We start from the raw sequence: 26,711 nt of genomic DNA on the forward strand, positions 1-26,711 counted from the left end.
GCCAGCTGATTTTTTTAAACAAATGTTCATTTACTTCGACATCGAAGATTTGACGATGGTTCTAGCTTCATTCATGTGAGTATAGTTCGAACGGAGCAAGATGTACAAATTTAGCCTAATTTACAGAATGGTGAACGGAAAACACACAATAAAAAACAAAATAACATCGACGCGAAGTTATATCCCTGACAAATATGGGCCTTACTAAAGTCCTTCGAAGTAAACGAACTTTTTTTTCTCCTTTTCCGCTTCGCTCAACGCCACCTAGACACTATTCTAGGTAGCGTTGCTTTGTCGTGCGCTCAGCGCGCTCCTTCGTACTTTCCCCTGTGCGCGAATCTTTTCACCACCTCCAAGCGCCTTCCTCCTCCAGCGCTCGCTTCCTTCGCGGCTTCAACGTTCCCGTCGCCGACTTCACTGGCGAGCCACTTATGCTTGCGCATAAAAGGAGTATCGCTGCTCACACGCGGTACTGCGTGGTCTCCTTCATATATTTTCTGCAAGCAACTCAGCCGAGCCCATGGCTCTGCTTCTTTAAACAGATACTGACAAAACGTTAAAAACATAACGTATATGGGCAAATAGAGGATATGCCAAATTCTGTAAGCAATTTAGAAGCAAGGAAACTGGAGGCTGAAGAAATTGATATTCAGTCCGATGTTCGATTCATGTCTGACTCTCAGCAGGGTGTTGTATGACTCGCACTTATCATGGCTGTCCTGCTGAAGCAGCGGCGGTTAGTGCAATAGGGGATGTGCGAAATACTGCAAGTAAGCTTTTACACACTATAAGGTTGCTCTACACAAAATCGCCTACTACACAGTCCCGGTACTATTTGAGCCTAGACATAGAAAGGATGTAGTGAGGAGAGAGAGAGGAGAAGGATAAATGAAAGGAGGGAGAGAGAGACAATACTTTATTAAATGTCCTTGCTGAAATCAACGGAGACGGGGGGTCGGGAGACTAGCCCCACCGAAGCCCCCCTTCCTCAGGCGGCGGCCAGACCTTGAGTTTTGGCGGGGTCGTCGGCCAGCAGGACTGCCCAGAGTTAGTTCTCCGGGCCAAGCGCTTTTCAGCACAGCCTCCCACAGCTCGGGCGTGGTGATCTTAAATGCTGGGTTTGTGCTGGTTTTAATTATGCGTATCGGCTGCGGGACATGTCAAGATAATTTTGTCGAGGTCGGCGCGAGCCGCCCCGCACGCTTTGCAGTGTGGCGTGTACACGTCTGGGTAGATGTGACTGTGCAGCGATGGTGTGGGGAATGTACGTGTTTGTAATAATCGCCTAGTTGTCGACTAGTGCTTATTGAATGACTTGTCAGAAGGTGGGTGCGTCATTCTTGCCTTACGGTAATGCACGAGGATTTCACCATACGTAACCTTTCTGTATTTCGCGTGACCGTGCCAGGAGACGACTGCCTCGTCCTGGTTACCCTCCCTCCTTTCATCCAGCAGCCCCTACGACCCGCAGTCCAGCAGGATCAAAGGGGAGAGCGTAACCAGGACTGAGCACGGTTGGCTAAATAGCACTGGGGAAAGGGTCAAGGCGAGGGCAACATCAAGAGAAGTCCAGTGATGATGTCGCCAACGTAGTGGACGTTCTCTGCTCGGTATCACAGGTGGTCCCTCACTCCGGTAGCCTTCGGAAATCGCAGCAGCGCTTGTGTGGCTTTCTGAAGCTGTAATATGCGAAGCCGTGGTCACAAGATCTCGTCGGACGAGAAAGGCCTCCTGTCGAGCTGGTTCGGAGTTGTGCGGATGTCGAGCTTCTCGTTTTCAAAGTGCGGGCTGTAGCACAGACGGTGTTCTACAGAAATTGTGGCGGCAAAGACAGCGACACCAGCTTGTGCGCTCCAGCATTATTTCTCCTTCTAGTGCGAAGTCCGCCATTGTGCGTGCGTGCGTGTGTGTGTGTGTGTGTGTGTGTGTGTGCGCGTGTGTGTGTGTGCGCGTGTGTGTGTGTGCGTGCGTGCGTGTGTGTGTGTATGTGTGTGTGCGCGTGTGTGTGCGCGTGTGTGTGTGTGTGTGTGTGTGTGTGCGTGCGTGCGTGCGTGCGTGTGCGTGCATGCGAGCATGCGTGTGTGCGTGTGTGTGTATGTGTGTGTGTGTGCGTGTGTGTGTGTGTGTGTGCGTGCGTGCGTTCTTGCGTGCGTGCGTGCGTGCGTGCGTGCGTGCGTGTGTGTGTGTGTGTGTGTGTGTGTGTGTGTGTGTGTGTGTGTGTGTGTGTGTGTGTGTGTGTGTGTGTGTGGTGCGTGCGTGCGTGCGTGCGTGCGTGCGTGCGTGCGTGCGTGCGTGCGTGCGCGCTACACTGCTTTGTCAAACAGCGTAATCACCCGCACGTATGTACACGACTCCGGAAAGAGCAACAACATCCGCGCATGCGGTAAGCTAATTCAAATCCATTCGATATTGGCGGCCTTGTTTCGGTTGCTTAAAACCTTGTAAAGCCTTGCTTAGTTTTTACAGCCGCACTCTAAACCCGACTTTAAGCCGGCTTTAAGCGCATCAAGCACGTTCGTCAGGCGATGCTTTTAGAAGAGCGACGTGACACGGATTTGCTAGCTTCAGCAATTAGTGATTACGTCATGCGCACTGGCAAAATTGACTACGATAACTACAGTATGCTGTCATTACCGCCACATTTATAATCTTCCGGATTCAAACGTTTTAGCGAATGACGTCTGTTGCGCTTTAGCGAAGGGCGTCTGTCATATAGAGGTCATTCCCGCTACTTATCGGCGTGCCGAGTAGCGCTTGGTAGGAAGCACGGGATTAGAACGACGTGTTTGTGGAGGCCACTTGTGCGTTGCTGACTTTTAATCCGCAAATATGTCCTTCGCTTCATTTTATCGTTATCAGCGTTAGAATTGCCATAATAATAATCATTGTCGTCTTCGTGTCCACTCGCAGGTCGACGGCCTCTGTCAGGTGGTTATCACCAATTTACCCCGTGTCTTATGTTACCCATGTCATTCCATCTCCGTCGCCACACACTACGCCTGCAAACTCCTAATCCGATGACAAAACCTAATGCTCGGCAGCGCATTTCCCTCCGTCTGCACCTGGAGCCCAGTTCTTTCTTTTTAAGTGTGAAGCACTTCAGGGGCCCGGGCTGTCGGCGTCGACGTTTACCGCGTGATCACGCTCAAAAAGAAGGGCTCAAAACAGGGTCAAAAGAAGTGCAGAATTGATCAAACCCGGTTCAAGATAAACTAACTTGATTCATAATAATTTAAAAGACAGGAATAACCAAGCATTAAGCGCATTAATTATCAGAAATTTGTTAAAATCACTTCTAACTATCCTCAGCAAATTCTTTGGCTCGATGTGCGTGGTGGTTTGGCCCCATGTGCGTGGCGGTTTCCCACCAGTTGTGCCGTAGGAAAGGTGTCAAAACGGATGATGGATCGCTAAACACAAGATAAACACAGCATAAAACAAGATAAATACAAGTAAAACACAAGGGAACCACCGGCGAATCACTGCTCCGCACTTCCCCAGCTTTCACGTTGGGTGGAACTGCATTTTTTAGCTGTAGTGTAGGCTTGGGAGCATTAGCCGTTAGCTTGATAATTGCAGATGTAACTTTGGAATTCCTGATGGCGGGAAAGACTATAAGGAGATGCAGAATGCGAAATGAGGAGAGGGTACAGTGTCACGTACAGTACCTGGATATGCGATAAGTGTTTTTTCGATTTGCTTGGGTTACCACGCAGCATAACGTCAGAAAGAAATTAAATGTAAGCATGTAAGCCCATTTGATGCAGGTACCGCAAAAGCGACTTATGGAACGCTTTGTCCATCTGCCATTGTTTATAGTCTTCAGGTTCACCACTTCTCAACTTCGCTCACTTAAGTATGCACCTTCGAGAGCCATCTTCGCCCCAGGGCTCCTCCAAAGTACATGGCAGGCACCCGCTGCCGACGCTGGAGGTGAGCACTTGGGGCACTTCACATCGTCATCGCATGATTGACCCCGAGAGCAAGTGATGGCTTGTGTAAGGGCCACCCCGGCTGCGTGTATTGAAAATCTAGAAGGTACAGCAGTGCCTAAGCAACCGTGGTTGAACACGATTGGCAGAAACGCCCTTAGCAACGATCTGATGTCACGCCTTTTCGCGTCGCCCATGTTAGGTTAGGTAAGGTTAGGCTAGGTTAGGTTAGCATAAAAGGTGTATAGGTGGCGTGGCATACTCTCACAGCGGTTGCTAATGGCGTCGAGCGTCGCCGGCGGCGTTTCAGCCAATCGCGTTCAACCGCGGTTGCTGTGCCTTCTGAGTTTTCAGTATATGCACCCCGGCCCGAAGTATCGTCTCCAGACAGAGGCTTTCTATGCCGAGAAAGGTTGTGAATTTTCTGTCCCCGCTCTTTTCTCATACGCACGCTTTAAGTGCGTGTTTGTAATCTCGACTTGTTAATTACGCTTGTATGTGACAAACCACTTTGTTGCAACCATGTTGTATGTTGCTGTTTGTCTTAAGTAGAATCTTTTTTCTATGTGCCACATATTCAAGAGCCAAGAAGTAGCCGGCGCCGTTTTTGTACGCTAACGTCTCCTTATATCATGTCAACAAAAGAAAAAGAGAGGTTGTCGCCCTATGTCTCATAATGTGTAGCACGGGTGCGCGAAAGCGCATGCGCGCGCGCCACTTTACACTAAAGCCACAGGAATAAAATGGACAAATTTATAGCATTTGTACAACCACTTCACGAAAGATTCGCTTCACATAGATTACGAGATGTGCGTTGAATCTACATATCGTTCTTTTCTATTGCGAGAACGCGTTGCAAGGCGCTTTAGTTGTTGAATCGTCGTCATTTTTGTAATTGTTTACTTCATGTAAAATAATTACGCAAGGAAGCCTTATTAACAATTAGCGATTAATTTATTATTTTGACAGTCGGGAATGCATCAATTATTTACTTATATGTCATGACATTTGCGCCAGAAGCTGACCTAGATGGATAGAAGGGCATTTTCTGTGACCAATGTACGGGATGTTCCCAGTAGTTTCACCTTTTCTACCTCCGGTGTGCCCCATTCAATACCAATCATGCATACGATATCCGAAATGGCGGCTTTATAAACCTACGGTTCATTAAAGCAGCGGATTTACCTATAGCAGAGTGTCGCTTTGACTAGAGCCAGGACATACCGCAATCTGTCTGGTCACTCCCTTATTTCGCCTGCAGGCTGGTGTAAACCATATTTGGTTATAGTTTGTGTTTGTTTGTTCAATCTTGTACTTGTTTGTTTGTTTTTTATGTTTTTCTTAAACCAAGTCTTAGTCCGCAATAATTTTGTCCGAAGTGCCGCTTTCGGTTGGAGTTGACGGGATGATGCACATTATGAGTTTTGAACAAAATTTGCAAGTGTTCGCTTCAGATCAGCCACCACAGGAGGCATATTTTACCGGGAAAACTGCGTCTGAGCATGAAATGCATATATGTATATATTATGCCCACGAATCCGAACCTAATGGCACAGTTGTCTACCAGTGAGGGGCTATGTGTCTTGTTTTGCAAGAACATGAGAAAGAAACATCTTTGTCCTGTCCTCATCGCCTAAGTGAGACAATAGCTGCGACGTCACGTAGCAGAAGTCCGTTGTTTCAGAGAAGACTATGCCTGTGATATTGCTAACGGCTTGTATTGGCAGAGCCGGTGTACGATATTCAATTGTATGTGATGGTAAATAAGTCACGCGCTTAGTTATCTTTATGGCGCTGTGCGGGCGTCTAAATTGCTTTCGTATCTTTGGGATGCGTTTGAACCGTGCGTGTTTTCTTTCTGTATTTTAGTGCTAAAACGGCCTGTCTTTTGTACGCTTTTCTCGTGTTACAGAGAGAACACTATACGATGTCCCCATAAACGTTGTCTACATTGGCACCGCCAATAAAACATCAATAGAAACGAAAGATAATAAAGAAAAGGAAGAACTGATAAAGATAGTACAAAATTACAACTGCAGAGATAGAGTTCTACTTGTGCTAAATGCGTATCACCTTTCCAATACTTGGATGGCAACGAGCAAAAAAAAAATAAATAAAAAAACACGAAACTATACTTTCACTTGCGCTCATAGTAACACTCCAGACCGGACATGGTAGCTCAGTGGCTATGGTGTTGCGAAGGCTGAGAACGGTGTCAGGCGTTCGACTGCGGGCCAGGGCGGCCGTATTAGAGAGGCGGGCGGCATGCAAAAAACGCCCGTGTACTTATATCTAGCTGCACGTTAAACAATTACTGGTGGTCCAAAGTAATGCGGAGCTCTCCACTGCAGCGTCCCGCATAATACACTGCGCTTAAGTAAAGGGGCGTTAAACTCCAGAACTATTTTAACGCAATAACGTTAAGAGCCTCGTGTCGCTGAAAATCTGGTGTCGGCATCCACGTCGGCGGCGTTTTTAGTGAGCGAGAATTTCCGTATATATTTAGGTATATGTATATGCCACGCCTTCCTATATAACATGCGGTATATGTAGTCGAGGACGGCAGAAAACTAGGTGGGGTGATGAAGTTAGGAAATTTGCAGGCGCAAGTTGGAATAAGCTAGCGCAAGACAGGGGTAATTGTAGATCACAGGAAGAGGCCTTCGTCCTGCAGTGGACATAAATAAAGGCTGGTGATGATGATTGCATGCGGGTTATATTGCCACACCATTCTATCACTATAGTTGTTCGCACCTTGTCTTGCATTCTTGACAAAGTTGTTCTTCGGAATTTTGGAATGACAGCCCACAAACACACGTCATGAAACACAACACCGACAGCGCACGCCTCTTATGTTAATTTTTCTCAGATTTAAGTATGAGAAGTGCGAAACAATAATAGAAACCTAAAAACGATGTAATTTTTTTTGGCGCGACTGCGTACTACCTCTGGGAACGGCCCACGCAAGAGGCCGCGTTTCTACCAATCACAGAGCGGCGCGCGGCGCTCAGTTACTTGCAACGCTATCCAGATGACGCTCGCCTCCACGCACCTGCGTACACATAAACGAAGGAAAGAATTACTCAAGCAACCACCAAGAGAATCTGAAATAAAGGGGAAGCGGAATGCAGCAATAATGAAACACAGAGCACTGTGGGGCCACAATAAGTATGAGGTGGTGCGTTTAATCTGGAAAGGAGTAATGGTGCCAGCGCTAACATTCGCAAACGCCATTATATGCTTAATATCGGATATCTTGTCGGGTTTGGAAGTTAACCAAAGATCAGTAGGCCGGTTGGCTTTGGGAGCACACGGTAATACCACAGTTGAGGCAGTGCAGAGTGACCTGGGTTGGGCCTCTTTTGAAGTCAGGGAAGGATAGAGCAAAATTAGTTTTGAAGAAAGGCTCAGGAACATGGATGAAAATAAATGGGCGGCTAAAGTGCACAAGTATCTCTACATGAAAAGCGTGGACACAGAATGGAGGAAGAGGTCAAGGAAGTTGGCAACCAAGTACAGGATAATCGAAACTGTAAATAGACAACCAGGAGTCATCAGAAAGAAAGTGAGAGAAATAGAGACCGTGAATTGGATGCAAAGGATGGAAACAAAAAGGACAATGGAGATTTACAAGATTGAGAAGAAAGAAATTACAAGGGGAAATTTGTACGATAATACAAAGGGCAGTGCCTTGCTATTTGAGGCTCCAGCCGGATGCCTAAAGACCAAAACATACCGGAACAAATATTCGGAACTAGATGAGGCATGTGTATGCTGCAGTAAAGATCCCGAGACCAATCAGCACATCCTAATGGAATGCGACGGGATCCACCCAGCGAGAACCGTAGGTAACGTTCAACTCCCAGAAGCGCTTGGGTTTAAAGTGGAAGGAAACATCAACAGATCAGCCGTAGAGATAAACAAGAGACGATTAGAGTACTGGTGGTAAAAAAGCAGGGAAAATATGAATACGACCTGATCTCTTAAAATCATAGGCAGCGGTACAAGGTAAATTTTTGAAAAATAAAAATAATGAGTGGTATACAAAAATGCTAGATAAAGAACAGGTATAGTATACCTGATTAAACCAAGCAGGCTAGGTGACTATTCGTCGCCGCCCCGTTTCAAAGGGGATGCCAATAAATCATCATCATCATCATCATCTGCGGCAGCGGCGGCGCCCGCCGTGCGACATTAAGAAAATAAAAAGAACCAGAAAGCTCGCCTTCGTGCATAGCGTTCGCCGCTTGCGTTTCGCGGTAAACATTGGTTACATAAGCTGCAGTTACCGAAGCAAGTGAAAAGCAGTCAGAGATCTTTGAATGATATCGCGTTGCACTCTTAAAAGCGAAGCCTTAAACGTCCTCCAAGTTTTCATTACATATTCCACCATTCTAAACCACTCCTTGTACGCAACACCACGCATTATTCTGGTCTCTCCATTACTTCGGGTGGACAAGAAGTTCGTGCTGTTGAACGTAGGGAGAATCGAACATACTTGCCTGAACGAATGATTCGCCGTCGTCATCGGACGTCCTATCAAGAATGCACGAAGAAAAATAAAGATTAGAAGAGCCGTCTTATATCTGGCATTTCGCGAGGTGCAATGTTTCTATTTTGCGCACTACGTCTCAAAGCTTAGGTTTCCTTTCTCTCTGAAAATAACCTCGGCGGAGGAAAAAATGACTATCCTATTCCTTCGTGCAGATCAATGCACCCGGGAGTTTCATAAACCAACCAACGGCATCTCGAAAATTGCCGGCTTCATGGGCGTCAAGCATTCAAAAGAAAGATATAAAGAAAGACAGAAATAACGAAAGAAAGAAAGAAAGAAAGAAAGAAAGAAAGAAAGAAAGAAAGAAAGAAAGAAAGAAAGAAAGAAAGAAAGAAAGAAAGGAAAGGAAGACGAGGCGAGTCACTGCGTAGTCGAGTCCATAACCCACGCCCAGAAACGAAAGCCTCGGTTGAAGTTCACCACTGAAACAACACAGTGTAAGCTAAACATAACTTGAAGCTTCAACGAGAAGCCTGTACGTCATATTGATTCCTGCAGGCAGTATAAATCTTTGCGACAAATTGCAGCTTTCTATGGCTGTCGCCTACATAAGCAAAAAAAAAAGCTTAAGGAAAATGCATGCCTCTAAATCAAGCTCTTCGAGCTGGACATCATCGATTTATGGTTCTTTTTGTATTAGTAAACTCAAATGGGGCATAATATTTCATACGCAGGCGAAAGCTGGTTCGGGTGTAAATTGGTGCTGCCTTCTTTTTTTTCCGCTTTGTGAAGATCATTCAAGCGTTTTACGGCTGCCGAGGAGGGTGACCTACAGAAGTGTAAAGTTCTGAGTAAACCTAAGGTGAGAGGTTGCTCGTGGGATATAATATCTAGAGAGCTAAAAAATTATGGGGTCTTGCGTGCCAAAACCACGATCTTATTACGAGGCATACTGTAGTGGGGGACCGCGGATTAATTTTGACAACCTGGGGCTCTTTAACGTGCACCTGAATCTAAATACACAGATGTTTTTTTTTTTTTTTGCCCCCATTGAAATGGGGCCGCAGGGGCTGGGATTTGATCCCGTGATCTAGAGAGCTAGACAGGCAAAACAAGAATAGCATCAGACACGCTTACGATAATGAAACTGAATTGAGTTGAAGTTTATTTACCACACATGTACATTAATGTGGGGATGGCAGGATAAAGGCTGTAACCTCCCCGTGAACAACCGATAACAACATGGCAACATGTTCATTATACTTAGTTGTGGCAAAAGATTGAAAAAAATACACTCAGCAAGAGCAGACATGGCACAACTTTGGAACGGTAAGGAAATACGTTTCAAGTAACACAGAGAAAAAAATAACATTCACAAAAGTATTTGCAGTGGTGTGTTTTTTGGATACATGACGTACGTTTTCGTCACTTAGTTTGTATTTGTTAAGTGTTGAGGGACGACAGTAGGGGTGTGTTTGAAGGCCGTAATTAGTGCGTGGGCACGGAAGTGCCCATTGCTCAGTGTATGGACTTAGGCGAAAAAGCTGGATTCTCTTGCAAGTGTGCAATATGTCTGATATGAGTAGTACCCTTATTCATACCACATTTCAAAGAACATATAAGTTGATATTTGTGAAGGTGGTCCACTAGTAAAACTTTGAACTTCGTCAATACATCACGCGTATGTTCATTGTAAGGCATATATAAATAGCAAATGAGGCATTCTTCTGGAGAGAAACGAAATTACCTAACGATCTCGTGGTACTATTTGACCAAACGAGGCGACAATAGCCCAGGGGCGAAGCAAATAGTGCGTTATAAATCATAAAAAGGGTGCGCGCCCATGAAAGGGGTTATTCTGAGAACAATGAGCTGCCAATTATAGAGGCGACCACCCGCCATCGTTGCCTGAGCATTGATGTTGTTATTGCAGTCACTAATTGTTATTACTAATCGACATACGGTACAAAGTCTTTGTAATAATGTCAGTCAATATTCAACTTCAATGTATGAGCCCATATTGGCTAAAATAAAGGAGGGAGGCTTTATACAACAAAACCTATTAAGAATAAATCAATAAATCTTAACGCGCTTATGGGTTCAAGGCCACGCGCAAGTCGATAGTTCCGTGGCACCTCTTCAACGGAACCATTATCCCAAGCCCTAGGTCTTTGGACATAAATGCAAAGCTTACTGTTTCGTAAAGCGCGCACATGGCTCTTACGTGACTCTTTAAAATGGATAATCTTAATCTACATATTCGCATTACACGATCACCTTCCTTGATTCAAGGTCGTTGGCCATATCATTTCTATTTCCCTTCTAGATTTCATTAGGTACATTGTAGACAAACTGAGGACCACTTATTGCACGTATTTGTCGGCTTTAGCGTCCTTGTATTAGATAATCCGCTAATCGTATCCCCCTTACCTGTCGCGCATTGAATTATCAATTTTAATTCCATCGATTGTTTTCGCAACAATTTTTGAATTCGTTTGTTCTGAAAAGACAGGAAACCCAATTGGGGAATTCGTTTATTATCCCTTTTCTCTCCTGAATTCAAGGCATTAGCTTCTCCGTCTCCTGGAAAGCGCCTGTGTTAAAGGATGTGTGGTGTTCTTGATCCTGCATCTTATGTCACGTGTTTGGCCGTCAGGTGTACTAGTGCTCATTTCACTTAAATAGGGCCGGCCTTTATCTACGTCTAAGTCGAGACTTGAAAGGCGTTCTGTATATCGGATCCTTGGTGAACTTCGGTGATTTCGAATGTAGAACGGGCTGCTGTTGATGCCGAAATTATCACCTAATTCAGTGACCACGTGCCAGTAGATAAAAAACAACGTGTCCAGGCGGCGCTTTAGAGAAACTTTCAGCCCTGATTCAAGGATATCACGTCATTAAAAAATGGCGGCTTTAATGACGGGATTACTCTTCATGTGTTGAAGCCCAATGCACGTCCGATTCTAGAGGCGTTGAATAACGCAGTCGGAGGTTTCGGCCACGGAAAGATTGTGATCGTAGCTCAGTGTACCTGTTATCGGCCATAAAATGTATGTACAATTCTGACTGTGCAATAATTTTAGGTGTAAATCTAGCGTTTTGTCGTTGGTTCTCGTGTATTCCCAAAAAAGGATTTAAAAAACGCGCACCTTGTTAGAAGAAGCAAATAGAAAAATCACACCAAGCATAAGCGCACTAACAGCCGTTTGCATCGCGTGTGGTGGCAGTCATCTTGCCCAAACACAAGTGCATACCTTCAAACGAAAACATGTTCACATGAATCATATCATCACAAACGCATGGTCATCATGTGAAGCACGATCCCACTTTTCCTGGTAATGCCGAGATCAGCGCCAATATACCCTGAATACCTCTCTCCTGCAGCGCTTACATGTTTTTATTATTCCTACATTCCTTCTCCAACAAATACTTTGATTTTGTCCATCGTCACGGGATGGTTCAGATGCCACCGTGACAATTAAGTTTATTACCACTTTCTTTCCATCACTTTTGGCGACAAATCAATTAATCAGTTAGTCATGCATGTAATCAAGCAGTCAATCAATCAGTCAACCAATCAATCAATCAATCAATCAATCAATCAATCATGCAAGTGTCAATTCAGTGGACAGCGTCGTCATGTCATGCTCATGTTCACGAGCAAACGTAGCGCAAAAAAATTTTTGGACACAGACACAGGAAACAGAACTTTTGAGCTTTGACACCCCAAGTCGAGACACCACAAGTCAGTCCTTGTGGTGTCACGCTCAGTACACCAGTTCTCATTGGTGCCACCCAAGTTATCGATATTGGGCAGCCCTTGCACGAAAAGGCACCACTCTGGAACGCCGATGGCTGAAGTGCCCTCGAGCTCTGACATGGAATAATAGATCGTATATCCACCGTGTATTTGTCCGGGCCTAACCTAACCTAACATTGGAAACTTATTTCGTCGCGAATGCGAGCCGTCGATGCACGCAATCCTTCGTGTCATAGAGTCAGCTGATGTTCAGCGCACATCTAGTGCATTCCTTGTTTGTCTTTCTTAGTGCTGCAAACATCTTTCACGATGCCAGAGACCAACTCGCCCAGCTTTCAGCAATAGTAATAGGTCACACAAAATAAAAAGAATAAAAAAGAATAATAAGAGAAAAAAATAACGCCTGACTTTTGTGAATGGCAAGAAACCATCGAACAGATGTTTTATGGAGGTCCTCGATATGATATACAGTCCGCGTTAAAGTGGTTGCACTAAAAAACATTTTCCGTGACGAAAATTTCTGGACCGTGGCCAGATCCGCCGCTGGCACAAAATGTTATCTGACGCGCCATACTGCAGTTTTCAAAAAAACACTGGCCATAGGGACCGTTGATAGCCTTCCCGTGGGTCTTGTTACTTGCGTGAACGTTATGTTTACTCTCTCCCTTTTTCCCATTTCGATTCCCCCTTTTCCTTATTTCCCGTGTAGGGTAGCAAAAGAGACGCTTGTCTGGACCATTCTTTCTTTCATCCCACACTGTTTCACCTGGAGTAGCATGTCACTTGGCTAACTTCACCAGATATCATTTTGCTTTCCCTTTCTTCCTACCTTTCCTGTAATTTCTATTTTTTTCTCTCTGCTGAGGTGGCCGAGAAAGAGAGAGAGAAAGCAAAGAAAGGAATATCAGGGAGGTCAATCAGACGAGCGTCTGGTTTGCTTCCGTAAACTGGGGCTAAGGAAAAGTGAGATCAAAAGAGCAGAAGAGGAGGAGAGGCAACACCACGCGCGCACATCGGGACGCACACAGCAGGACTACACAATTGGTCACTAAGGCCGGGGTCCATCCAAAACTGCAGTAGCGCACAAATAGCTGCTCCATCGACGGATGTAGCCAAGGTCCCAGAATTTTCGCTTAAGAAAAGTATTCTAGAGTCCTGCTGGTTTAGTGAGGTCTGTAAACAGATGGGTTGGACGTTGTATTGAGCGCCAGTGGCTGAAATGCAACAACATCATCACAAAGGTAAGCAGGGCAGTTGTTGTTGAACTTCGTGTCGTGTCTGCCGTCTTCTCGACGGTTTCGTTTCTTTCTGCTGTTTGAACCAAGTGGAGGAGGAAAAGATCTCTTCTTTGCTCTAGCGTGCCATACGCGGTGATACGATTCGCTTCTTCACTGCAAAGGCGTTATCGCTGCCTCATTCGTTATCCTATGCTTCCCGGAGCAAACCGACGTACAGAAGTCACGTTTTCGTGTGTCTCTGCCTCGTTTTTCTGTTTCCGCCCGAGAACCGGGGATCTCAAATTGAATTATTCGAGGAGTGTAGTTACTTCTTCGTTAGCCATGCGGGAGTTAGTCTCGAGATCGTTCCCCGGAAAATTGACCTGGTAAAAGGTCGTGCTGAGAAGACACGGCGTTGTAGGTCTGTAGGAGTGGGCAAGTGTAAGTAAACGTGCTTAAGATAGAAAACCTCTCACATCGCTTGGCACTGGGATCGCGTTTGTTGCATTAACCCAAATACTCGAAAGATACCCGTCCGCCTTTTAGGTCCATTAAATAACTGCTGTTTTTTACTCTCAACTAGGGTGGCCACGTCCAATCGGGTGAACAAATGGGGCATTCCTCCTGAAATCAAGCATAAGCATGCGGTGGCGCCACTTGCTCAAAAGTAGTTCGAAACAAGCCGAATACTTTGTCTGAAGAAGCTATTTAGTGCGCTAATTCATTTTTGTAAAAGTATAATTTTTACCACATATGCTTTCGCGATGCCTAAAAATTTTCTACGAAAAACTGTTTAGTGAAACGTGAATCTATTGAACGGCACACTTTGGTCAGTATTTATCAAAACTGGTGCTAGTCACAAAAAGCAAAAGAAAAAAGCAAGGAAACGCAGGGAGGTTAACTAGAGGCACGTCCGGTTTGCTAGCCTGCTCTGGGGAAAGGGGATTGTATAAAGGCGGAAAGAGGGAAAGAAGGGGATAGAGAGAGCATTATTTGAGTGGGCACTTTGAAGTGCGGAACAAGTTTAAACGGTCGCACGGAGACCTGTCCAAGGGACGTAATGTAGCAATGCTCTCGTTGCCACCAAGGCCCTGTCGCCCAGCTTTCTGCTGGGCACAAATTTATAGAAAACGTTTATGCCGAGAGTACTAACTCACTCAAAATTGCGCAATTAGAATATGCACCATAAATAAATACTGAATGACATTTTCGACTCTCACCGTTTCACAAGTGAAGCTTGTTTTTACGTTCAACGGAACATACTGGCGAGCGTCAGAGCACCCGAGTTAATTTGTTATGATAGCTTTACTACAGCCAGTTTATGTGTTGTTTCCCAGGAGGTTAATGTGTTGTCAGGTCATGCTGCAGAAAGTGCTCGCGTGGGAGCTAGACATTGCGACGTTTCGACACTTTCTCAATCGCCTCCTATGCCGATATATGATGTGAGGGCCTGTGCAGCCGCATAGCCGACGGATGGAGCGAGCAGGGACGAGTCTCAAAGTGTCCTAATGTCCTGCTAACACGTGACCACCCTCTGCCTCATGGCGTCTCGCACAGTAGAAACTGGCTGTCGAAAAGCTATTATATTAATTTTTAAGGTGATTTGAGGCTTGTTATTGTTCTTTGCTGGGGTTTAAAGATTTCGCACCTTCATTCATAGCAAAAAAGGAAGAGTTAGGATTATCAAGCTCACCACTCTAAATTAATTAGGGAACCTTTGTTATATAATAGACGGGCAGGAAAGTATCTCAGAAATTCTGGTGTCGGTCATATCTACAAGGCTTGCACGGCCAAAAATAATCCATTGCACTCAAATACGACTTGCTTTATTAATATAGAGAGTCGTTGCTGAAACTTTAGCTGATCGACGACTATTGCGTTATTGTTGGTCTTCTCGTCTTTCGTGAGATGTTCACATCGAAAATCTATAAACGAATACATTATCACGTCCGAAAAGAAGCTCAAGAACAGGAAAACCTGCGCCAACTTGCCAGCACATCACAAGAAATAAAGCGTAAAGGCCGACAAATCCAGAAGAGAACGATAAGCGATTAGAAAATTCCACAAGCGGTGCATGAGGAGAAAACGACAATGTGAAACATGGCCATCATGAACGCAAGAGCTTATTTTTCTCTCCACCAGTGCTACAACACGTGGTGGAGTACGCGTAACTGCATCGGAGGCAGAAACGCGGAGAACACATTTACGATCTTCGTCCGTATTTTTTTACAGCAAAGCTGTTGGAGGCTCATTCTTCGATGGTAGCGTCCGGATGTAGAAATAAAACTCTCATTGGCCGTATGCTGTATGTGCGAATGAAAGCGCGCGAGGGACACGTGCTTTCACGGGGAGCAAACGCACGGCGGTGAGCAAACGCCACTTCTTCCGTCGCGCGAAAGCCCGTGGGGTGATGGGAGGGAGGGAGTGGATGCGACGTTTAGCTGCGGCACCAAATTCGTATCTTGCGACCGAGCGCAAGGGGAACTGGCCAGTCAATGACCCACGCGAAAGGAGGACAGCGGGAAGGCAGCGCGGGAGGGAGGGGTTTGGGGCTTCTGCTCTGCGAGCAACTTGTACTTTGCGCGGCGCCGGGTGGTCGCGCGCACCGTATCTTGAAAGCGATCTCTAACACGGCTCCTACCTTTGTATGCGCTGTGCTTTCACCGCTCAGTTTCCGTTAAAGCGATATACCACATGAATCTTCGCTCGCTGCTGCTGGCGCGCTTGCTCACGCCAGCGTGTTGACAGCGGTTGTGTGCGGTCACACAAACAACGCGCAGAACAGTTGTCGACGGAGGCGGCGTTTTGCCCGCGTTCGCACCGAACGCGCGCGGCTTTGGTGACGTGTTTATGAAGAACGTGCCAACCTTTGCCGTACACCCTATGGCAGTGTACTGTAGTGACCATAAGGTCATGGTTCCTGTGGTCACTAAATAAATCAAAACCACCGGATCATATATATTTCTCATTCTTTATTAGTTTAAATAACCAATTACACCATCACATCTTAGTAGTCATAATTGGAAATACACAATTCCCACCATAATACAGCTTCGCTGGTCTTCCATCTCCACCCCAGGGGAAGGGTTGACAGTTTTTCTTTTACGTCTTATGTTTACGCGTCGTCATCTTAATATAGTGATTTGTTTGACGTAACAAAATCACAGCTTGGCTATCATGTACGCCGTAGTACGCCGATAGGGACGCCTTATAATGGGGTAATAATACAGGGCAGGAAACCTCCCAACTTATTACAGTTAAGTGATTATAGTTAAGTTAAGCAGGGACCGTATGCGTAGCTTATATCAGGCCCATACTCCTATAGGCCTGCCCTGTGTGGGACCAGTTTCACATGGTAAATGTTGATACCCTTGAGCTTATTCAATCTCTTGCAGCAAGATTTGTTCCGAGGGATGAAGTGAGACGTTGCTGAAGTACCACAGAGAGGAAGTGAAAAAGCGCTCACTGAGTTAAAAAAGGCAAAATCTTCGCTTTAAACTGTTTTATTGAATGTGCAACAAAGAAACCAGAATTACTGCTTCCAATTATCTCCAGCCTGCGCACTAGATGTCTTCATGTGTAAACCACAAATTTATGGTGCGGTCTCACGTCTCCAGGATAGATCTTTTTAAGTATTCAGTTGTTTTTCCCCGAGGACCATAGACCAGTGGAATAAGTTGCCAGCAGATGTGGTTGGCCGCAAAACTGTTGATTCATTTTATGATTCTTAGTGACCCACACAATACTGCCAAGAATGGCGTTGCCTGGTAATAAAAAATATTGAATCAATAAAAAAGGAAAATCATCAAAACCATTGTACCTGAAAGACAAGCTGTGGATTCTTTATTCCTCTTTGTGGGCATTGTATAGGTTCTCCTGAAAATATAACTATGTATGCGACATTAGTCATTGTTGCTGAAGGTCTGGCACCTAAAAAACCATAGCACGACTGTACTAACCAGGACATGCATTCAAATACTTCGTATTTCAACATGTATAATGTCTTGTATCTGTCGATCATGAACTATACACATCACGAATCCCACAAAGAAAATTGAATGACTTAACGGTTGTGGTGGGATCAATAACATTTTCAATTAGTAATTGTTGTGTGGGTTAAACAAATCTTGAGGTTTTATTAGAAAATCGTTGACTCAACAATGCCTAGACATTACATCAGCAGGACCTCAAGAGGCGCTCTTGTAAGGCTAAGAAGGAGGGCTCCTGATTTATTTTGATCAACAGGGACTCTGTAATGTGCACCGAAATTCCGGTTCGCGAGCCGATTCCGTGCACGTTCACGAAGTCCGCTCATGAAACAAACCAGTCATAAGTCATAAACATGACTTCGTACTAATCTTCCAGCATAAAACAAGGTAATGGCGTACTGCATATGAACTTTAATAGTGCTATGATAAGAACTATTTCATTCCCGTCAGCCTGCCTACCCACCTCGCTTTGCGTGGATCTGCGCCATTAGTCCACCATATGGCTAGTCTTGAGATGAGCGACCACATGAGGTCGACAAGGGTTGATGGTCTCTCTTGTACACCGGAATGTCGTTCAAGTTTTCGTCTCTAGACAACCAGTTATGGCGTCATGCGGCAGAGAATACCCCCTCCCCCTCCCTTTCTCAACACTATTCCATTTCCCTCTTCCTTGTCCGCGCATGCGCAGTGGAGCACTTATGACCACAACGCGCACAGGTGCGGTGCGCCCGAATCGCCAATAGCACTCCAGAAAACAAACACGCGGTTGCACATCTGCGCGATGGTCTGCGCAGCCATTTAATGCACGACGCCGCTTAGTGACGGGGATTACCTTATCCCGTTTCGCCAAAGAGCACACCCGGTCGTCCCCCTTAATCAGTAAACAGCTGGTGGCCGCAATGGCAGACACGGCGACGGACAAATCCTTCGGCTTAGTCCGTCTCGTCTAGTCTGGCCTTGGGAGCGCTGGAACGTCGAGAGTGCGTCTCTGTTTCGCAGTAATGTCAACGTGCCGGTGCTCAAATTGAACCTACGAGGTCTTACGCTCGAAGCTATGCTCGAGGCTGAGCAGAACAGACAGACGGATTGATTGATTAATTGACAGGGCAGGGGAAAGACTATTGACCGCACCGTAACAGACTATGGCGTTGCTCACAAGTAAACGTTGGTGAGCAATGTGGAGTTGGCTGGAGATAGAAGATGCCAGAGGTATGAATTAAGACAATGCCGATAATGTGACCTCCTGAAGCCCAGAGATATGCTGCGCAGGCAGACGTACATTCGAATGGTCATGCTACTGAATTGATTGATGGATCAATTGAACGACTATTCATGTATGTATTTGTTCATTTGATTGATTGATTGATTGATTGATTGATTGATTGATTGATTGAGCCGCGATGGTGGCTCACTGCTATGGGGTTCTGTTTCTCAGCACGAAGTTGCGGGTGCGATTCCCAGATGTGATACCCACCTTTCTATAGAGGTACGTTAAATGCAAGAAAACTCGTGTACAGTGCTTTGGATTCATGTTCAAGAACGCCTGTGGTCAAAACTAATCTATAGATCTCTACCATAATCCCACTTACCCGAATTGCGCTATTCCAGGACGTTAGACCCAATAATATTTATTGATGGATTGGGATCCGATTGAGTGAGTTCTGTCAGCCGTATGTCGTGCATCAATTAAATATTTCGTTACTTTGTTATTATTTTCCGCCTCTATGTTGTACTGCGATCCATGTTTAAGCTAACTGATACAAGACGCCCAAATAACACGGACGCTACGAAATACGCTGCGAACAATCGCGACCATCAAGATTGACCGTCAAGCGAACTGCCAAAGATCTTTGCACGATCAGTTTTTCATTCCGCCTCCATCAGAGCTCCTTGAATTGGCTGACGCGTGATGTAGATTATAACAAAGTGCCACATCATCATGAATAGTCATGCTATAACTACACAGTTTCCGCGTGTACGTCTTAGTGCAATGAACGAATCTGTGATTTTGTTTTCTCATGCGAAACATTCCTTTACGAGTGCAGCCACTTTTTTTGCAAGCTGTCGGGCAGGTGGTGTATCTCGCCATTTTAATTGGCTGATTCCAGAGATTGTGCCGTATAAAATTATTTGCCACAATGGTGAATAGGTATGTGCAACAGGATATGTGCCGCTGGGGCTAGTGGGTTTGTGCCGTTCGATTTTAGTTCGCTTTCAATCTTGTATCTTGCTGTTAGATATGTTCTGCCTCACTGAATATAAATATAAACCCCTACAGCATATAAGTTCTACATAAGTGTTCGCGATAGAGCTTTTACATTATTCACACTAGGGGGGGGGGGGGGGGGAGGCACGAGAGCAGAAGGCAGCGTCGGAAGCGTTTTCAACCAGAGCAGTCAAATTAGCAATCACGAGCTCGCGCCTCCCCGAAGAACTGGCGATGTGGCTGCAACGCCGAACATTCCCCTTCACTACAATACAACTATTCTCTAAAGATCATGAATGCGTCACACTACGTATACGTCAACTACAGTTGAGTTTGCCAAATTTTTACTTGAAATGCTGTGCAAGTTCCCCACAGGGGATCTTTGCGAAAGAGAGGTTAACTCTACGACGCTAGCTTGATAATTATTTCTATAATTATCATTCTTTCGAACAAAATGTCATGTCAGTGAAGAGAAGTCGCCGGTTTCATCTACAAGCACCAACATCTCCTTAAATACGAGCAGAAGTATTTGTAATCGCAGTTGGACTTAGATTTAAGATGGGACACTTCATTATCATGTGCTATCTCAGATGCTTTTCCCGGTTCGCCTAAGGATACAGATCAGCGGCTACTAGGCTGCTCCTGCATGAAATACTGCAATAATTACTCGGGTCATGTTTCGCAAATGGCAGCGCTTGGCCTTCGGTGGATGCGCTCGAGGGTCAGCTCAACAATTTATTTATTGACGAATGTCTGTCATCATCTATTGGCAATACTTCAGAGAGTCATCGCCTAAAAGGCCGCGTTACTCGTGCTAGTTGGTTTTGTGATGGCGAAATAATCAATAGAGCAACTAAACATTACTATTCCACAGGAGAGTACCCGTTTAACGGACAAGCGGCACTAACTTACAGCTGCAACGCCTGCATCACACACACTTGCCAGGCATTTTTTGAGGCCCGTTTTGCTGATGTTCATAATTAAAAATCTCGTATGCTCTATATGCCCTGTATCCACAATCCTATATTATCTTGTATGAAAACGTGTATCATCATCATCAGCCCATATTTTATGTCCACTGCAGGACGAAGGCCTGTCCCTGCAATCTCCAATTACCCCTGTCTTGCGCTAGCGTATTCCAACTTGCGCCTGCAAATTTCCTAACTTCATCATCCCATCTGGTTTTCTGCCGACCTCGACTGCGCTTCCCTTCTCTTGGTGTCCATTCTGTAACCCTCGTGTATGTTCCCATATAAACCCCTGTGATCGCATAGAATTATGGCACAGGGCATACGGGTCTTTTCCTATAGGAATATGTCTCGCGGTAAATACCCCGAATGAGTACAAATAACTAAGACTTGGGCATCCCCTCCCCCCAGACACACGCATATATATATATATATATATATATATATATATATATATATATATATATATATATATATATATATATATATATATATGCGTGTATATTCTGTTCTGCTCAGAATATATATATATATATATATATATATATATATGTGTGTGTGTGTGTGTGTGTGTGTGTGTGTGTGTGTGTGTGTGTGTGTGTGTGTGTGTGTGTGTGTGTGTGTGTGTGTGTGTGTGTGTTATATAGATCCGCTTATCACCAGCACCACCTTGGCAGCTGCGAAAAGGGCTACAAAACAGCGCCATGTGACGTCCCGTGATCACTCCCTATTGGCTCAGGTTTCCATGTAAAAATGCTGAGTCTCTCCGCACGCGTTCCTTGGCACAAAAGACGCACGAGCGAGATCCCCTCCTCGGGGCTAATTAATGCCACCTGCTGGCCCTAGCGACAGATGGACGTAGGGATATTCATTCTTAACGAACTAATTAGCCGCAGGCTAGGCATCGCGCAAGCATTTCGTCTCCGCCGACTAATTGCCACGATTGGTTCTGCGCTATGAGATGCGGCAGAGCTGAGGACCACACGCACGTCTTACGGGGACTTTATTGAGGACGGCCGTTTGGCTTCATTCCCTGCATTTTATTGATTAATCTGGTCTTGCGCAACGTTCTGGTTGCATTGAACACCGAAGGGAACGCTCGAAAGTGGTTCAATAAAGTTTTTAAGTGCTACCGGCGTAAGGGTCCTCCACCTCCCAGTCAGCCTCGCTTATGCCTTTTTTGAGACACCTTGCGTCATATTCATTTCTGGGCTAATTGCCCGGATTGGTTCTTCGCTAAGCCTAATCGGTTTTGGTGCGTCGATTTCTTCTCAATATCTTATTACACCATTTTTTCTATTTTCTATTTTTTGGGGTGGCTAAGCTCTCGTGAAACGGTACATTGCGACAAGAGACGTTGAGCGGATATCAGGGAAAAAAGTTCCACGCAAACTGTCACTCAAGGCTTTGGTGTTGACGATGATGATTATCTTTATTGGCACCCCCCTTTGAAACGGGGCGGCGACAAATAGTCATATAGCCTGCTTGATATAACTAATCAGGTTTTACCACATCTGTTGCAGTCTAGCATTTTGCCTAACTCTCTTTGATCATTTCATTCATCATTAGAGGTTGAGAAACGCTGCATATAGCCACCATGCACCGACAACAGCATCTTAACCTATAGGAGGCCAGCCATAAAGTTCTCGCGCGAGAGAACTTGCGTCTAATGAAAATTTGGAGCACGCTTAAGCTTCGCCTTAAAGAGTGGAACGTGAGAGCATTCAAAGATCCCTGACTGCTTCTCACGCTTCGCGGCAACTGCAGCTTATGTAACCGTAATGTTTACCGGGAAATCACTGGCGGCGGACCCTTATGCACGAAGGCGAGCTTTCTGGTAGAAACGCGGTCTCTTGCGTCGGTCGATCTTCTGTTATTTCGCACTTTTAATATTTCAGTCCGAGAAGATTCAACATAAAATGCATGCGCTGTCGGTGTTCATGTTTCATTGCATTTGTTTGTGGGCTGTCATCCTCAAAATTCCGAGGAATAACTTTGTAAAGAATGCAAGACAAGGTATGAGCAACTTTAGTGGTAGAAGAAGAACTTTACGCCCGTATAGAATATAAACAGCAATTTTCGCTCACGGGACGCCGACGCCGGCGACGGCGCCGGACAACGACAACAGATTTTCTGCGACACGGAGCCCCTAATGCTATAGTTTTGAAACATGCGCACGCATGTGCTTTTCCCTGCTCGTGCCAAGAGGCCTGTCGAAACGCGCCAGTACTCTCAAACAGCTACTTGACGTTGACACGAGAGAATACTCGTTTGGTTGCGGCCTAATAGAGCATCGGGCAGTGGAGCTGGGACCATCGGACACGTAACTATTTCATTTTCCATGTGCGAGGCAGTTCGGCCAGACAGTAGCAGCACCATCAGCCGCGGTCAGTAAAGTTCTCAAGTATTCGCTATAGGAAAGCTTCGCTTAAGAGAAGGCGAGAGTGGTAGGAACGAATGGCTCCATTAGAGCTCCGCTTCGAGTCACCAGCTGTCGACGCATTGTTCACTGCCGCTTTGTCCCGGCCGGAAATTAGCTCGGAAGAGGAACTTCATTCTAAACTTTCCGAACGTGCGTTTGGAAGAGGACGTACACAATGCTGCAGTTCAGCAGCGACAGAGCCTGTGACTGTGACCTTTCGTGCAATAGTGTGCAAGTAGCTGTGTACTCAGACCTCTTTGACCTCTCGGGCCTGCTTCGGTATGCAGACGCTTCCTTTTTTTTTTTCGGTGCGCGCCATCGGTCCTTGAGGAAATGCGAAATGCGTTAGCATTCATTGTTCATACTTGAAGATCATTGTTGACTATAGAAGCAAATGGCACGCATGCAGAGTCATGCTGTTGAACTCGAAGTGCGCGATGGTTACTGTGATCACAGCTATGGCCTATAATTTCGGTTTACGCACGCAGTACGCAGTCAGAGGCTGCGTTCCAAAATCGTGATATGCCATCAAATTTGACAAGGCTTCAATCCAGTGACAGAAAGACATTGAACCATACCTGTGCGGCAAAATGAACCAGCTTAAGCCTGCACGGAGTGGCAAGAAAGCCTTTGTATATATTCTACCATATCTGTTAGAGTTTTTTCGGGCCTATGATAAGATAGCGGTGTTCCGGCTACACTTCAGGTACATCATCTCTACTTTTATACCTCTTTGTGCAAGCCGCAAAAGCGAGCCCGTGAGGCTACCGCAAGAGGCTGCGAATGAAAACCCCGAAAAAAGAAAATAACGAAAGGCAAAACTATTTAAAACAATGTAATGACAACCGAATAACACGGTTTGTTCATATCTAAGAATTTACACTTTTTTCTGATAGTAACACTGAGTCTAAGAAATGTACAGTTTCACAAAATTCCTGGCACAAAACGTCCACCAATTTCGTGTTCTGAACGCAGCTACTGCAAGAAGCCTAGCTAGCCTCCACAGCGTTGCACGCTATGTTTGAAAAGGATGTAATAACGAAAGCGTATAAGTTATTTTTGATGGAATTACCGGTGGAAATACCGTGCACAGCAACGGCAGGGCGAGTGCGGTAATCTCGTCATTTACATCGTTCTGCTCGTAAGGGAGTTTTACCGACTACTCCAAGTCGCCATTCTCTCACAGTAAGTCCCGAACTATACGACACAACGTTCAACTGAGTATTTCGCTCAGCCCTGCAAACTACGCGTCTTTTTTCAAGAGAACATAACTGTAAGGAGATAACTGGGGGAAAAAAAAACAAGGAGTAGGACGGCTGCTGCGCACAGTCTGTTCATTTCTCCATCCCGCTCTTCATTTCCTTAGCGGGCACGGTTGATGAAATTACCGCAATTCAATTATCTTTCCTACGAGGTATACTCAATCTGCTTCGATGCCTTCTTTTCCTCCCGAACTGCAGGCAGCTGAGAAAGGAAACCTACGTGAGTTCGAGCGCCTCTTCACGGCCGACGAGAAGCGTCTCCAGTTCCGCGACAGCCGAGGCCGGGCAGCCGTTCACCACGCCGCGGCCCACAACCGGGTCAACATCCTCGACTTCATCCTGAAGCACGATGGCGGTGAGCGCCCTCTTCTGGCCGCTGAGAGACACGCGTTAGGGTAGTGTTAGCTTAACGCATCCGTGTACGCCATACAGCTTCACAAACAACTGCTATACACTATCTCAGTAGTTTCTTGCAGCACTGTAGAAGCTGCAGTACTCCTTAGCCAATAGAAAGGCTGAATGCCCCTCAAGATGTGTTCATCCGCACCGCGTCGTCTGTTCAGCGTCTGCTTTCCATCCTGCTGATACAAGCTGCACGGTTGGTGGAGTGACCTTTCAGTTACGCAGACAGTTACGCAGACGGTTACGCTCAGAACTATATTCTTCCGCGCAAGGATATTGCCTGTGTACACGTCGTACCTTCGTCTGTGCTGCAAGTTACTTGTGAGATAGACTATAGAGAGCACTCTGGCACTAGCGTCCCCTCGTGTTGCAGTGCGAAGGACTCAAGGCATTTCGGGAAGTGTACCGGCGTAAGGAGGCGACACCGTATGAGGACTGGGTCCGACGCCCAGCTTACATCAACAAGGCTCTCAACTCAGTATGGAGCTTCTGAATGTAAAGCTTGCGTGGTGGGTTATTATTAGCTCCATTCCATTCATCCACTTCCCCAAGGACCCATCACTTGAACAAATTACTTTCTCTCTCTCTCTTTCTTTAAGGGAGCTGTAAATTGCCTAATAAGCAAGCAAAAGAATGATGAGAAGTAGATAGATTTGCCTAAACTTAAGCCTTCGACTTTAGCGACTTCGTCATTTTGGAAATTTGTAATATTTTTAGAAATTATTCCATGATAAACGCAACAATTCGCAACTATTACGGCTGCGCGCAAGTTCTAATTGCCTTGCTGGGTTTAAAAAACTATGAGTACTTTGAAATTTAGAAAGATAAAGCGTAATAAAACACATCAGAAGTACGTTTGACGCCGGAAGCACGAAGAATAGACAAATCTATGTACCAACCATCATTATACCATCGTGGTGAACGATTGCAGAGCCAAAGTTTCTTCCAATAATTATTGTAGGAAGTTTTATGAGATAGACAAGCTAAGCTCTATTGTCCGCCAGCGACAACAACGGCAATCGCTCCTAGAGCACTGCACGGGCCGATTTTTGCGGCCCGGGCCCGGCCCGGGCCCGTTTTTACATTGGGCGGCCCGCCCGAGCCCGATCAAAACTTTTATGGCGAGACCCGGGCCCGGTCTAGCGGAAGATATTCGAACACGGAGGGACGTGTCCTGTCTCCTCGGAGTGTTGTCGCGCGTGCTGCTGGTGGTCGCTAAGCATGGTGGCTTGTGCATGTTGAGGAATTGGGCTTATTTTCAAGAACACTGTTATAGAAGATCCTGTTACTGACCTGCGAAACACATTCGGTGTTTGTTGGGCACTTGGTCTTTGCGACTGATTTTAGACTCTGTGGTTACCTTCAAATGTGCGCCATACTGGGCTCTCTGCTCTTTCTCTTTTCATCCGTATATCTCCTCTCCCCCAGCGCAGGGTAGCGAACCGGACGTGCGTCTGGTTAACCTCCCTGCTTTTCATCTCTCCTATTTCTCTCTCTGTCCGAACTTTCTTCTTCGCCGTAAACGAGAGGCGCTGCATACTTTCGGATAAATCAGCAGACACTTCTTTTGACAATACGGAACAAAGACGACACACGGCTGAGCGACCAACTGAATCTTTAACGACTGTTCGCAGGGTGTACACGAAGACTTGTGACGAAAACCGGCACACAAAAAATTGGCCGCATCTCTGCTTGCTTCGCTGCAAATGACGTCGAAAGACGATAGTCTTCTGCCGCCGCTGATACGTAACACCCTCTCTTCTCCCCCCTTCCACTCCTCACGCTCTTCCCGTCCCCTCTCACTCCTCCCAGGATGGATGCAATGGAAGTTTTGCTGAATTCCATTCAAATTCCCCGCGTTCAATCTGCTCTCGCGCCATCTGTTGGGACCTTTTATTACTGTTGGCTTAAAGCCGGCTACAGAGCCGCTGCTTCAGTCGGCTTGTTTTTAACTCGTAGCGTCTCTTTGGCACCATTTCTAACGTGTTGATTTTTTTCATTTGCAGCGTTTCATTTTTCATTTCTTTCTGTCTTTCTCTTTCTCTCTATCTGTGTTTC

General features: G+C 45.7%; 1 protein-coding gene across 1 annotated transcript in view; it reads left to right on the top strand.

Annotated features, from left to right (window-relative positions):
* The window catches only part of LOC119431445 (transient receptor potential cation channel subfamily A member 1-like), a 172,422-nt gene that overhangs the window by 12,700 nt on the left and 133,011 nt on the right, over positions 1 to 26,711 (top strand). Inside the window, 1 exon segment of the mRNA XM_049658137.1 lies at positions 24,450 to 24,606. Within this exon segment, the coding sequence (XP_049514094.1) occupies positions 24,450 to 24,606 (157 nt within the window).

The sequence above is a fragment of the Dermacentor silvarum genome, chromosome 10 (assembly GCF_013339745.2).
Source record: "Dermacentor silvarum isolate Dsil-2018 chromosome 10, BIME_Dsil_1.4, whole genome shotgun sequence".
NCBI lineage: Eukaryota > Metazoa > Arthropoda > Arachnida > Ixodida > Ixodidae > Dermacentor > Dermacentor silvarum.